Genomic DNA, 13444 nt, shown 5'->3' on the forward strand with positions numbered 1-13444 from the left:
ACAGGAAACAAAAAGTACTATCATAAATTAAGAAACTGAACTATATAGTAAAATCAAAAATCTCTATGCATCAAAAGGCATCATGAAGAGAGTAACAAGGAAAGTCACAAAACAGAAGAAGCATGTATCTAATAGAGGACTAATATCCAGAACATATAAAGCACTTTTATATATCAATAGAACAAGACAGACAACCCAATAGAGAAAAACGATAAACAAAAAACTAAAAAGGCTTGAATAGGCACTTGAACAAGACTATAAACATAAAAAAGAAAGTACTCAATGTCACTATTTATCATGAAGAAGCAACTTAAAACCACCCAAATGACTAAAATTGAAAAGATAGAAAATATAAATGTGGGCGTGTTTGTGGAACAATTTTAACTATGTATAGTGCTGAGAGGAGTGAAATTTGGGACAAACATTGAAAAACTGTTGGGCAGGATCTTTTCAAACTGAACATATCATGCCCTGTGACCTAGCAATTCCCCTTCTAGGTATATACCCAATAGAAATGCATGCATGTTTACCAAAAAATATGTATAAGAATGTTCATAGAAGCATTATGATAGCCAAACACTTAAAACTACCCAAATACTCATAAGCAGTGAGGATGGATAAATTATGTATATTCACACGATACTGAACAGCAGTGAAAACAGACAGATTACAACTACAATATTCACAAATGATGAATATTACAAATATAATGTTGAATGAAAGAAGCCAAACCTGAAAGAGTATATACTGCATAATCTCATTTTATAAAAAGTGCACATCAGGCAACGAAACTAATTTATGATATTAGAGTGCAAGATAATGGTGATCTTTGGGAGAGAGGAGAATAGTAATGGGAAAAGGGCATGAGGAAGGCTTCTGGGGTCCTAGTAATTTTTTAAAGGTATAACTGACATAAAGAAATAAAAAAATTTTAAAAAACTTTATCTAGGTGCTGGTTATATTAGTGTGTTTACTTGTGAAAATTCGTTGGGATATATATTAATGATCTGTAGACTTTTAAGTATGTTATACTTCAGTAAGAAGTTAAAAAACTAATTCTCAGGGCCAAAAAAAAAGCTTGAAAATTACATAAAAATAAAATTTTATAGTAAATTCTAAATGCTTTATCAACTATCATGGTTGAGCAATAACTAAGTAAATACCAGGCACTGTTCACAATACTTTCCTCCTGTTATTCCACCAAGACTTCCTAAAAGTCCTACAGCTCTCATTTCTCAGAGGAGAACCAAAGCTCCCAGCAGCTCAACCATCTGCTAAGCTAGCAAATGACAGAGCCAGGGTTTGGGACCCCATCTGTCTGGCTCACATATCTGATTCTTTTCACTATCACACCGCCTCCCATTGGCTCAATTCATCCTTACAAGACCGTGAAAGGGAGACAATATCCTCACTTTAGAGAAGAAGGAAGTGAGACCTAGAGTGCTTATCAGACTAGCCTGCAATGGCAGAGTAGGAAAAGCAATAGCTTTGAAGTCAGACAATTCTGTCGCTAGCTACTTTGGGTAAAAGTTGCTTTATTTCTTTGAGCCTTGTTTTTCTCACATAAAATAAGAAGAAATTCCAAAATAACTGCTTTAAGTATTCCACATTTTATTGTCTGTCTCAGGAATTTTGTTTTTCAGGAATTATCCTGTGAATAAATTTTTTAATTCCAACATCATAGCACACTAATGTTGAAAAGATAAGTGATATGTGTCCAATGAAAACAAGGTCAACATAGACAAAATATTGTCTGAGATGAATTTCTGTTCTCTTTAAAATAAACATTTCCAAAACTAAAAGCAAGCCAGTGTTAAAGTGAATAAACCTCTAACAAAAACTAAACTGGTGTAAAGCTGTACCAACTTATGAAAAAGACAGTACCTCTTACCTCCATCTGCCCCCAAATTCAACTAACTGAATATTGTTTTCAATTTTTATTCTTTAATGTTTCATTAAGAACTAAAATAACTCATTGAGTCTCTAACCCCTCCCCCCTTTTGCCTTATTATTTCAGACATTTAAATCCAGTACCTAAAGAAAGAATTAATCATTGTGGCCCATGTGTGTTTATATTACTTTACTGGCAATTATAACACCAACTGACTCAAGAGGACTTATTTAGAGTACCAACAAATGTTTTTCAAATGAATTATGCTTATAGCGCTTATGGTGCGTTAAACAATTAACTAACTTTACATGTTTACTTATATAGCCTTTTAAATCACTCTACATATATTAAAAACCTTTTCCAGGGGATTTAACATTTGTGCTCTTTAACAAAAACCATGATTTTTCAGGTGCCATACCTGTTGTGCAAGGCCTTCTCGACTTTCAGTAGAGCTGAGAAGGACTCGACGGTTTGCCAGTGCTTCTTCATAAGGCACAGACTCCGAGAGGGGCTGTGGAAAAGCATCATAAGAATTAAAGAAAAAGATCTTATCATCCTCCTGATTCTACACACACAAGTAAGAATGCTAAATGAGATTTGATAATAAATTCAGATGTATGTCAACATACACTATTTCCTTTAATATATGTAAAAAGGAACTTCTTTAAAAAAATAATAATGAAGGGGAACTTGTTACAAGCTACACTAACTAAAATTATATCGACTTGCACCAAAATAGAAAAATAAAGGAACAGGACTGAAAATCTAGAAACAAAAGCACATATAAAAATATATTATGTTGCATTTTTAAGTCAAAAAAGGATACACTGGATAAATGGTACAAGGACAACCAGTTAATAATTTAGAAAAGTATTTAGATCCCTATTTTTGTATTTTTTAAAATTACTACAGCAAACTAAGGTAAAAATATTTCTAATATAAATAAAAGATTAAAATCTTTAATATAGAAAGTGTTCTCAACCCTAATTAGGAATATTTATTTAAAAATAGCAAAATGACTTGTAGGGAGTTAACAAAATAAATATTAATGATAACTTTATGAAAGGATGTTCAATTTCAATAATAAGCAAAGATGCAAAATAACAATAAGAAGTCTCTTATCTCTGAGATGGACAAATATTAAATTTCTGGGTTAAATTTATACTTCTATTGATGATAAACTATAAATTGGTAGCCCTCCTGAAGTACAGTCTGTAAAAATGTGTCAAAATCTGCAACAGTCACAGACTTTGAACCAGCAATTCTATTTTTAGGAATTAATCTTAAAGATATAATTAAAACAATTAGACAAATACAGGGAGATAGATAGCCTTATACATTGCTGCAAGTGTAAAATAGTGTAGCTACTCTTAAGGGCGATTTGGCAGTAAATATTAAAACTTAACGTGCAAACCACATGATCCAGAACATTCCTCTTCTCAGTATTCCACACATGTGCCCAAGGAGGCATTTACAGAGATATCCATTGCAGTATTCTTGTAAAAACAGCAAAAAATTGGAATCAACCTAAGTGACCACCAATAAAAAGGTAGACCTAAATGAACCATGGAATATCCATTATTATAGAAGTCTATGCTGTATTTAAAAGGAATGTAGTAGCCGTCATATGAAATGATATAGACAGATCTCTAAAACATATTTTAAATGAAAAAAAAAGTAAGTTGCACAATAAAACATGCATTTAGGTTTAAAAAGAGAGAAAAGAAAAAGGAAAGAAAATTCTGAATATTGTATTATTATCTGTAGGTTTATATAGATGTGTATAAATACGAAAGAGTCTGGAAGGTTACATACCAAACTGATAACTATAGTTACCTCTGGAGAGGAAGTAGAATTAGGGATTGTAATTTACCTATAATGTTCTAATGTAAAATAAGAATGAATTTATGCATTATGTGTCACTAAAAGTTAAAAAGAAATGAGAAAAAGGTAAAAACAAACACACAAAGTTGCATATACAAGAACAACAGTGAAAAATAGGAAACCACCTAAAAGTCCACAAGAAATGGATTAATTGAAATATTACACTTTACAGAATGAAATACTATAGATGAAATTTATATTTACCGATATACATTTTTTGATATATAAAGATATCCACACTGAATTAAGAGGGAAAAAATAGATTCTAAAACAGTATACATATCCAGATACACTGATTTTAATAGCATGTGTGTCTGTGTGTGTATAAGCGCATAAACACATTAAAATTTTTTAGACTCAATATACTTTAACAAAGTTAAGAGGAGTTAGCTTTGAGTGGTGGGTTTTGGGGTGACCATAACTGTCTTCTCATGTACTGTTACACCTTCTGATTTTATTTTGTAATGATTGTGTATTCTTACTATATTCAGATAAAAATTATAAATGTATTTCAGTTATTTTCTGTTTCCACAAGTTTAAGGTTTTCTGAGGTCTGACATGTACTGGCTGCCTGGCTACCTCACCCTAAACACTCTGACATGAATCCGACATGGCCTATGCATATATCGTATATTAGGTGAGGTTTGGGTCTCTGTCACTTCCTCCTCCATGGCCCCCCAACACTCATCAAGCACCTGTGCCTCAAATTTGTATAAATCCTAAATAATATAAACTGCGGAAAAACTCTTGTCATTCTCTGGAATTATTCCTGATTTTTCCTCTGGATTAAATGTTAACAGCAGCTCACAAACCTTTCTCAAAGCCTTCATATAGGCAGCAGCTTTTTTCTTGTACTGTAGCATGCATTCAGCTGAAAGAGGACTAATGAATCCACTTGCTGCCTTAGGCCCATAGCTCAATGAAGCAATGAAGTAGTCCACGTTGTTGCTGAAGAAAGATGCAATCTAAATGAAGTGTGACAAGAAGATAGATTTTGTTTTCTAATAATATATCTAAAATATATATCTAATAGCTTTCAAAGCAAAATTAAAGATACTGAGAAGGGAAATAAAATTTCAGCACCTGCCCAAAAGCCCAAATTTATTTATTTGAGAAAGGCAATGATTTATAATGAAAAGATAACACCGGTATAAATATTGAGACCAGACTTCTGACAGGTTTTAATCTAGACAATTTTTATTCTTCCTAAAAACCAAAACTGATTCTGATTTATTCAGAATATTCCTAGATGATGCTCTTAATCTCATTAATTCTGCCACTGCTTTCAAAATATATATTTAGGTTCATACATTCCATTTGTATTTTAACTTTGAATGTATCATATTCCAACATAAGACATGGCACAAGCATCTTCAATGTGTAATCTCTACTTAGATTTAATTCTGTAAATCTCAATCTGTACTTTACAAACATAATATAAAAGACTGAAAATTAAGTAGACCTTTGACATTTTCCATTTAACATTTATTAAATCTACATAAGCAGCCACAAAGATCCATGACTGTAATTTTGCTGAGCCATGATTCTGAATCTACAGCATTCTATAAAATGGTGGTATAAATAAAAACGTCTAAGAAAGTTTTTAGTCGGAAAAAGTAAAGTCTTGGGTATCTTAAAGAGTATTCTATTTTGATAAATAAGAAAAAGTGACTTATGAAACAGAGTATTCTTCCTTGGCAAAAACTGCTTTAAAAGTAGACAATTAATTACTAATGGTCTGAAAGGTTATATTTTTCATTAATATTTCACTTTGTCAAATGAAATTCTATGTTAGGTAGTATCCAAGAAAATGAGGATCTGAAAAATCTTGAGCTATATGTCCCTTGTAAATGACATAGACAATCATATACCCAGTGTTTGCATTTAGGTCATGGTAATATATGGTGAGGTTTATTTTCTTTCCTCTTCCTATGTCTATATCTCCCAGATGTATTTTAATATGCGTGTTATACTTTCTTACTGGTTTTTTTAAAATTACAAACAATAAAATTTATTTTAATTAAATCACATTAGCTAAGTATTAAGCAACCACAAATTTGCATCAGTTCAGATACTACTTTAGTTAAAAAGCACTTATAAAAATTCAGACTGAAAATCTAATACCTTTCCTTGAGACAAAATTTTAAGGTTTCAGGCAAAGCAAGTCTAAAATAAGTTATGAGTATTCAGGTATTTAATATTCCAGAGTTCTCATAAAAGGTGGCAAATGCAGAGACGCCTATAAAATGCCAACATTCTCTTTCTCTGGAATTTTTAAAACTGAATCAAAGTTAGAACTATCCTCAGAAAGCTTCCAGCATGCCTGCAGATAAAAGCCTTAAAGTGGAGGCACTGGGGTTGGTGTTCTGGTGAAGGAATCCTGTGGGCACAGATCTGAAAGCTGACAGAACCTAAAGGTAACACCTTTTAATTATGGCCCTAAACTACAGTGAACTGTCATAAAGACCAGTCTGAGTTTGGGAAAGATAACATTAAATCTGACATAATCTATGATCATTTCTGATTAACTTAAATCACTAGACAAAATGTTTCTATTATGGTCAACCTGTCAGAAAAATAATGGTATATAAACACAGATAGGGATTAGCATTTCCTTGAGAAATGATGTGGAGTCTGTTAAAATAAATGGACTAAGATAGTTCTGAATACAGTCCTTTTAGTTGTATACATGTGGGTACTTCTCACAGACATCTTAATCTCTAAAGGAGTTTACGGCAGCTACATGAACATGCGTTGTTAGAATGTGAATTCTGCTGAAACTTCCGCTTGGATAGAAATGAGTTTTAAAGAAACTGCACTTTGGTCACTTTATAATAACAATTAAGAACTTAATGATCCACATGGCCATTACCTAATATTGAGTTCAATGAAAAAATACATATCAAAGTCAGTTTAAAAGTACTTAAGATACAAAACCACGGAGGTAGACTTACCACAAGTGTTACCAAAATACAAATAAAAAACTTGGAAAGAAAAAACCAAAATATTAACAACAGATTGGTTTTTTTTTCTTTTTATATATCCCAATTGTTAAATAGCAGACCTTTGATATACACAGGATCAATATGGAGACCATCTAGAATCTTCAAATCATCAAATATCTCATTAAAACATAGTGAGTGATAATATCTCATTAAAACATAGCGAGTGATATACTTACTCATCACAAATGCTTAACAGTTAACTACCATATCGTTGTAAATATTGGGTAAGAAGAAGGAAAAGGGAGACAACTTTATTTTACAAAAAAGCCTGATATCCCAAAATCCTTTACAGATCAACCTTCCTATGTCATTTAAAGGGGGGGAAAAAAAAGAGTATATTTAAGAATTGAATTTAATGTCAATATAAACTAGAGAACAATTACCTTTCCTGCTCCACTTGTTAATGCCACTACTGATGACAGGATACAGTCATTTGTTGTTATGAGCTTCTGTGTTGCTGTTGGAAGTTCATGCTCTATTGTAGCTTTCTGACTATAATGTTTGGAAATATCTATAAAAGCAATCAAATCGAAAATCATTACTATCTATATATAAGTGGAATATAGATAACTAGCCCATTAACTTCTCATATCTACTCTTACAAATTTACAAAATAAATTTCACAAAAAAAACGGTCCCATATATCAAGACTGTGCTGAATAACAATTAGGTCACAAATCCACATGGACAGAACAGAGAAAAGTGAGGTTCTCTTAATACTATCTTGCTATCTCTGTTACAGCCACCAGCTTGTGGGTCCGACTCTCCTTCATTCGAATTCAACACTCTCCCTTAGTGTAGTGTTGGTAAATGAGCCTGACCAGTATCTACCAGTTAAAAGCCCTGATTTGATAGTCCAGCAGGCACAAATGAGAATTTATCCTGCCAGAACAGGATAGCAACATAGGCATGTTGTCCCATAATCCCTACTGGACCTTAGCTAGTTTGCTAGTATACACTCTAACTAACAATGAGAAATGTTTGCACAGACAAATAAGGATTGGATATTCCAGTGTCTGCCTTCACATGCTGCTGCCTCCAGTCCAAGAATATTACAACCAAGGCCTGTGGTTAGAAAAGCATAGAAGAAAGGTTTAGACATAAAAGTGCTAAGAGAAACTGTAGTAGGTGAAACTAACCAAACAGTTAAGCTTGGGGTTTTCTGGGTCTCTCAGAAATAGAATGATTTTGTCCTGGTAGCAAGGGAAAATAGGAGAATTATTAAGATAATGTTGATTTACAAGGAAGGGTAATTATATTTTAAAATAATGAAGTGTTTACAATACAGTCCCCTTTAAATTTTTTTTAGAATACTTCTAACAGCATTATTATTACCAAAAAAGCTGAAAGTAAATCACGCAATATAAAAATTAACTTTTATAGCAGGTGTGTATACAGAGATTTTCATTTATTCAGAATCAAGATAGTTGATTTTAGACTGTAGCTAATTAAAAAAAAAATAAGACTATTTACAAAGAAATAGTATTTGAGATACCTGATGTAATATTTTGACATAAAATTACTGTTTTAGAAATAAAATTATTTTTACTAAAATTTTAAAACTACGGAATTGTTTTATTCATATATTTTATACGCATACATACACATATAAACTTTTAATTTCATATAGTTTTAGATTTATAGAAAAATTACAGACAGTTTCTGTATACCCTTCAGCCAGTTCTCCCTATTGTTAACATCTTACATTACCATGGTACAGTTGTCACAGCAAAGGACAACTAATTGGTACATTGCTATTATGTCTAATATATTTTTTAAAATAAATGATTACCCTTTATATATTCATAAGATACCAAGTGAATAAAAATTTTATTGCTAAATGTAAAAAAATGCTAAACTTTTTTTGTATACTGAACTTGCTAAACCCTAATGCAGACATTTTCTTTCTATATACCAAAGAAAGTTTTATTCAATATTTTACAGGAAGTGTACGATGCTATAATACAACTTGGTAGGTAGGCAATCTTGGTTGATTGGAAAGTAACCGAGATGCTTATGAAAGATGTACAATACTAAGAACACTTACATGGCTTCTATTGGCTAGTTTGACAATAATAATGCTCCCAGTCCAATTGGTTACTCTTTACTGAGTCCAAATATTTTAATTATTTAGGGTGTTCCTTGACATTAAATTTAACTCCAAAAAGATCAAAGAAATTGTGTGACCTGGACCAGAGATTTATTTTTCTTTTGTTTCCTATGAGTCTACCTGCTTTAGACCTGAGACTAAAGATCAACAATTCTCATCTACAACGCCCCTTGTTAAAAGATTAATTCACTCCTATTTTAAATCTATGTAGAATACACATTTTTATAAATTTCTTTCTTTTTACACTGAAACCAGCCTGCCTTGCCTGCCTGCCTGCCTGCCTTCCAACTGAGATCAAGCCATTGTTCAGGGCAAAGCAGGAAGGGAAGAGGTTTGAAACAAGAGTTCTCTTAAACACAAAGATTCTTCTGTTAATGCCAGTTAATGCTCACCCTGAGTTTTCATGACATACATAATAGTATTCCAAGCAAGGAAAAGAGATTTGAAATGTAAATCTAGCAACAGGACCCCATAATCTTGCCAACCAATCTTCATGTTTCTCAATATTCTCTATTTATATTATGTTCATTTTCAATGACAGAAACAAGTGGAGGCACAAATGGGGCTTAGGAAGCCTCTAAACCTCCCATAATCTCCATCAGTTCATGCTAAATAATAACAGTAACAGTGTTTGATTTGGACCACTTGGCATCTTTTCAATCTTACGTAATGTATGAACAAAAGCATCCTTAGAAAACTTTGTATATTGTAAATTAATTAAAATAGTAATAAAAATAAAAAGATTTTTGTAATATAAATGAAGCTTTAAGACCCCTCTCATTGAATAGCTACCCTCCACTGCTCTAGCCTCTCCTTTATAGGAATGGTGGTACAAATCACTAGCAGAAACAAATCATGATATCAGCATAGGAAAATTTAGAAAACAAAATTTAAAAACCTGTAGCCACAGAGTCACTTGTGGTTTCAATAGCCTAGTTCTAGGTTAAGTAAAATTCTGGAATAGAGAACTATAGCTAAGTTTGAGCTCCCCAAACTAAAAGCTTCACAGGAAAAAGGCACCAATCCCTTAAGTTTTCTACAGACCAGACTATGTTCTGCAAGATTGTGGGGTTACCATCGTCCCCTGCCACCAAGACTGTCTATTCAAGCTGTGATTCCTGCCACCAGGGCTAGCTCCAGAGGTAGAATGACTTTTAAAGTTCCTTATAATTAAAGACAAGCCACAGGAAAGATCATTCTCCAGACTACTGCTGAGACTAAGAATAATTCCCAGTGCCACAAGTAACATGCCATTCCATAGAAGGGCCCCAAACATACCAACCTAATACATGCTACCTAACATGGTTTTAAGTTTTTAAAAATTATTTTCTGTGAAAATAGCAATTGGTCACTAATTGTTAACTAAACATCACAATGAATAATCTAGGCCCCTGGGCTATTTCCAGTAGTCCTTAATTAACTGCTGCAGCCCTCTTCTTCTTCCCCTACCTCAAAATGAAAAGAAAGAAGCAAAGCTATGCAGAGCTATAGATTAATCAGAATCACATGCTCCAAAGCATATGAAACGCCCTTGAGCAGACTATGGTCTTAGAAGCACAGGCAACTAAAAACTGAACAAAGCTTAAAAACAGACCTTCATTTCTTAAGGCTTAAAATGGGACTTAAAATGGGCACTTTACACATAAAAATGCACAGGTTGGTGGAAAGTTAGTGCATTCTTTCTGAGAACTTTAAACTCTGCTTTCCTCAATTCTTTCATGCTTGGCCTCTACCAAGTGCAATGTATTTTTGCTAAATGCCTCTGAATAGCATGTCTGGTTTAATAAAATTCACACACCTGCCTTAAGTCAGCATAATGCATTTTTGGTTAAAGTACTGTGCACAAGGGTTTCTCTTCAATACTTTTTTTACCTTCAGAAACAAAACAGATGGGAAAAGCAGAAGGCAGTGAGCTATGTACTTCAACATAAGCCAAATGCTACTAAGCCTTTAGCTGGGTCTATTAGCCTTGGCAGTATTTCTTTAAATCTCATTCAGGCAGATCTGAGAAAGTGGGATGAAGGTTTTAAGCTTATTTATGTTCTTTTTCAAGCCTTACCTTTCATGACATCATGAAATCCATGCAGAGCAGCACCAACATTTGTTAAGACAGTACTGTAGTTTGTCCGAAGCAGTCCATCTGGCTCCGTACCTAGGAAATCAAAATCACAAACCTAAGCATTTCCCCAGAAGACTGTGTCTGAAAAACTGACAGCCCACCATCTCCCTCTACTTTTGGAAAGAGGGAGAATGAAGACTGCTTGTGATATGTTGAAAATAATGGCTCTTAAAATCATTGCAGGCACATTCAAATATAATGGTGATAAATATAGACATATCTAACTGATTTGCATCCCCCACATCAAATATTTTTAAGTTAAGAATCAAAATTAAATTGCTAAGTGGGATTATATTTTTCATGGTTCCTTTGGAAATTAAAGTCTTTGTGAATTTTCACCTAGTTATTATATAAGACATTTCTCATTTTATTCTTTCCCTGCTCATTATTTTTTGATAAACATCACTAAAATCACTATTATTCAAACATCACAGACTTCCACTTCTGGCATAACAGCATGAGTAGCTCCACAGATCCACTCTCTAATACCTATGTGAAAATTATTTTAAAACAACCATTTAAAACTCTGGAAATGGTCCTAAGAACATACAGCAAACGAGAAAACATTTACTCAAGAAAAGCTATAATAATTTGGTAAGAACAGAGTGTCTGTGGTGTTTGAACTCCCTCCCTCCCTCCCTTCCCCACCAGCTCTTAAACTAGAAATCCCACTTCAAACAGGTACAGCCAGTACCACAGGAATCCCTTCCCCCTAATTCCCAGCTGGAGGGCTTCCTTTCTCATCTCAGGTACCTATTGCTGAGGCTAAGTTCTGGAAAAACATGACTGAGGTGCAAGTTCCCTTCTTTCGCCCAGCCCCAACTCATGAAGTAGAGGCTCTACCTGGGCACAGTGCTGTTGAGAATCTGGGGCCCTGATCACCCATGTCCTGCTCATCGACAGGAGTTCCATGCTGAAAGAGGCAAGCCAAGGAGACCTGGAGCTGCTGCCCTCCCTTCTCCACAGAGTGCACAGCTACTAATGCAGGGGTGTCACTCTGAGAGAAGTAAATCACTGTCCCCACCTCAACACCAGAACCATGGCTCAGAGATTTAGCCCGAGTGGTAAACAGGCATTAAAACAGAAAAGCTCTGAATCTCTTCCTAAAGAAACTGACTTAATTTGCAACAGAGTATGGAAAAGTTTAAGCCTAAGGGTGCTCTAAAAAATGACAAAGCTTATGGTGAAAGCAATTAAGAAGGTATCAGAAGAGTCATTAAAGATATAAGCTACACTGTAGGCTAGTTGGTTTACTAGAGAACCAAAGAAAGAAACAGCTAAGAAGAGCCCTACTAGGGTCAGAACAAATCTTAAAAACTATACCTGCTAGGCACATGCTACATCTATAACCAACTATACCTATAAAGGAGCCCAAATTTAATTGGATCAGTCTGTGGAGCAAGTTTTGCCTCTAAGGCATGGTTGAAAACAAGAGCGTCATCAAACAGCAATTAGTGGAGCTTAAATCTGGGTTTAATTAGGGAAGGAGACAATGAAAGAGAGCTCTGTCAAAACCACTGTAAAAACCAGTCATGTGACTGTGCACATGCCCAAATATGAACCCACTGAGAAGCAACATCACGGTGTAAAACTTATACTCTGAAAACTACAAAATAATGTTTAAAAAATTAAAGACCTACATAATTAGAAAAACACACCATGTTCACAGATCAAAAAACTTAACATTGTAAAGATGGCAATACTCCCATATTAGTTTCTCAGGGCTGCTGTAACCAAATATCACAAATGGAGTGGCTTGACACAACAGAAATTTATTCTCTCACACTTCTATGAGGCCAGCAGTCTGAAATAAAATCTGACAGTGTCATACTCCCTCTGAAGGCTCTAGAGAGGAATCATTCTTTATCTCTTCCAGCTTCTGTTGGATTATGTGGTGGCATAACTCCAATTCCTGCTTCTGTTTTCATACGCTTTTTCCCTTGGATCTCTGTCTTCAAATCTCTCCTTACAAGGACACCAGTCATAGCACTGGTAGGGCTCTCCCTAAACCAGTAAGACCTTGTCTTAACTCGATTACAACTGCAGAAATCCTATTTCCAAATAAGGTCACATACACAGGTACTGGGGAACATATCTTTCTGGGAGACATATGTAACCCGCAAAACTCCCCAAAGTGACCTACAGATTCAGTGCAATTCACATCAGAATCCCAGCTGACTTCTTTGAAGAAACTGACACGCCGATTCTAAAATTCATATGGAATTACAAGGGGCCCACAACAGTGAAAACAACCTTGAAAAAGAACAAAGTAGGACTCCTCTCACTTTCTGATCTCAAAACTTACTACAAAGCAACAGTCATCAAGACTGGCATAGGATAGACATATAGATCAATGGAATAGAGCAGAAATAAATCCATATATCTATGGTCAAGTGAGTCTTAACAAGGGTCCCCAGACCATTCAATAGGGAAAG

General features: G+C 34.2%; 1 protein-coding gene across 2 annotated transcripts in view; it reads right to left on the reverse strand.

Moving 5' to 3' along the window:
* Positions 1-13444, reverse strand: part of PPP1R21 (protein phosphatase 1 regulatory subunit 21) — a 51789-nt gene that overhangs the window by 10879 nt on the left and 27466 nt on the right. For both annotated transcript variants that reach the window (XM_006909609.3, XM_025045146.1), the window contains 4 exons: positions 10950-11042; positions 7164-7291; positions 4588-4740; positions 2310-2402 (listed from right to left, as the gene is read on the reverse strand). In XM_006909609.3, coding sequence (XP_006909671.1) covers positions 2310-2402; positions 4588-4740; positions 7164-7291; positions 10950-11042 — 467 coding nt within the window. The remainder of the gene's footprint in view (positions 1-2309; positions 2403-4587; positions 4741-7163; positions 7292-10949; positions 11043-13444) is intronic.

Source organism: Pteropus alecto, unplaced genomic scaffold, assembly GCF_000325575.1.
Source record: "Pteropus alecto unplaced genomic scaffold, ASM32557v1 scaffold131, whole genome shotgun sequence".
NCBI classification, from domain to species: domain Eukaryota; kingdom Metazoa; phylum Chordata; class Mammalia; order Chiroptera; family Pteropodidae; genus Pteropus; species Pteropus alecto.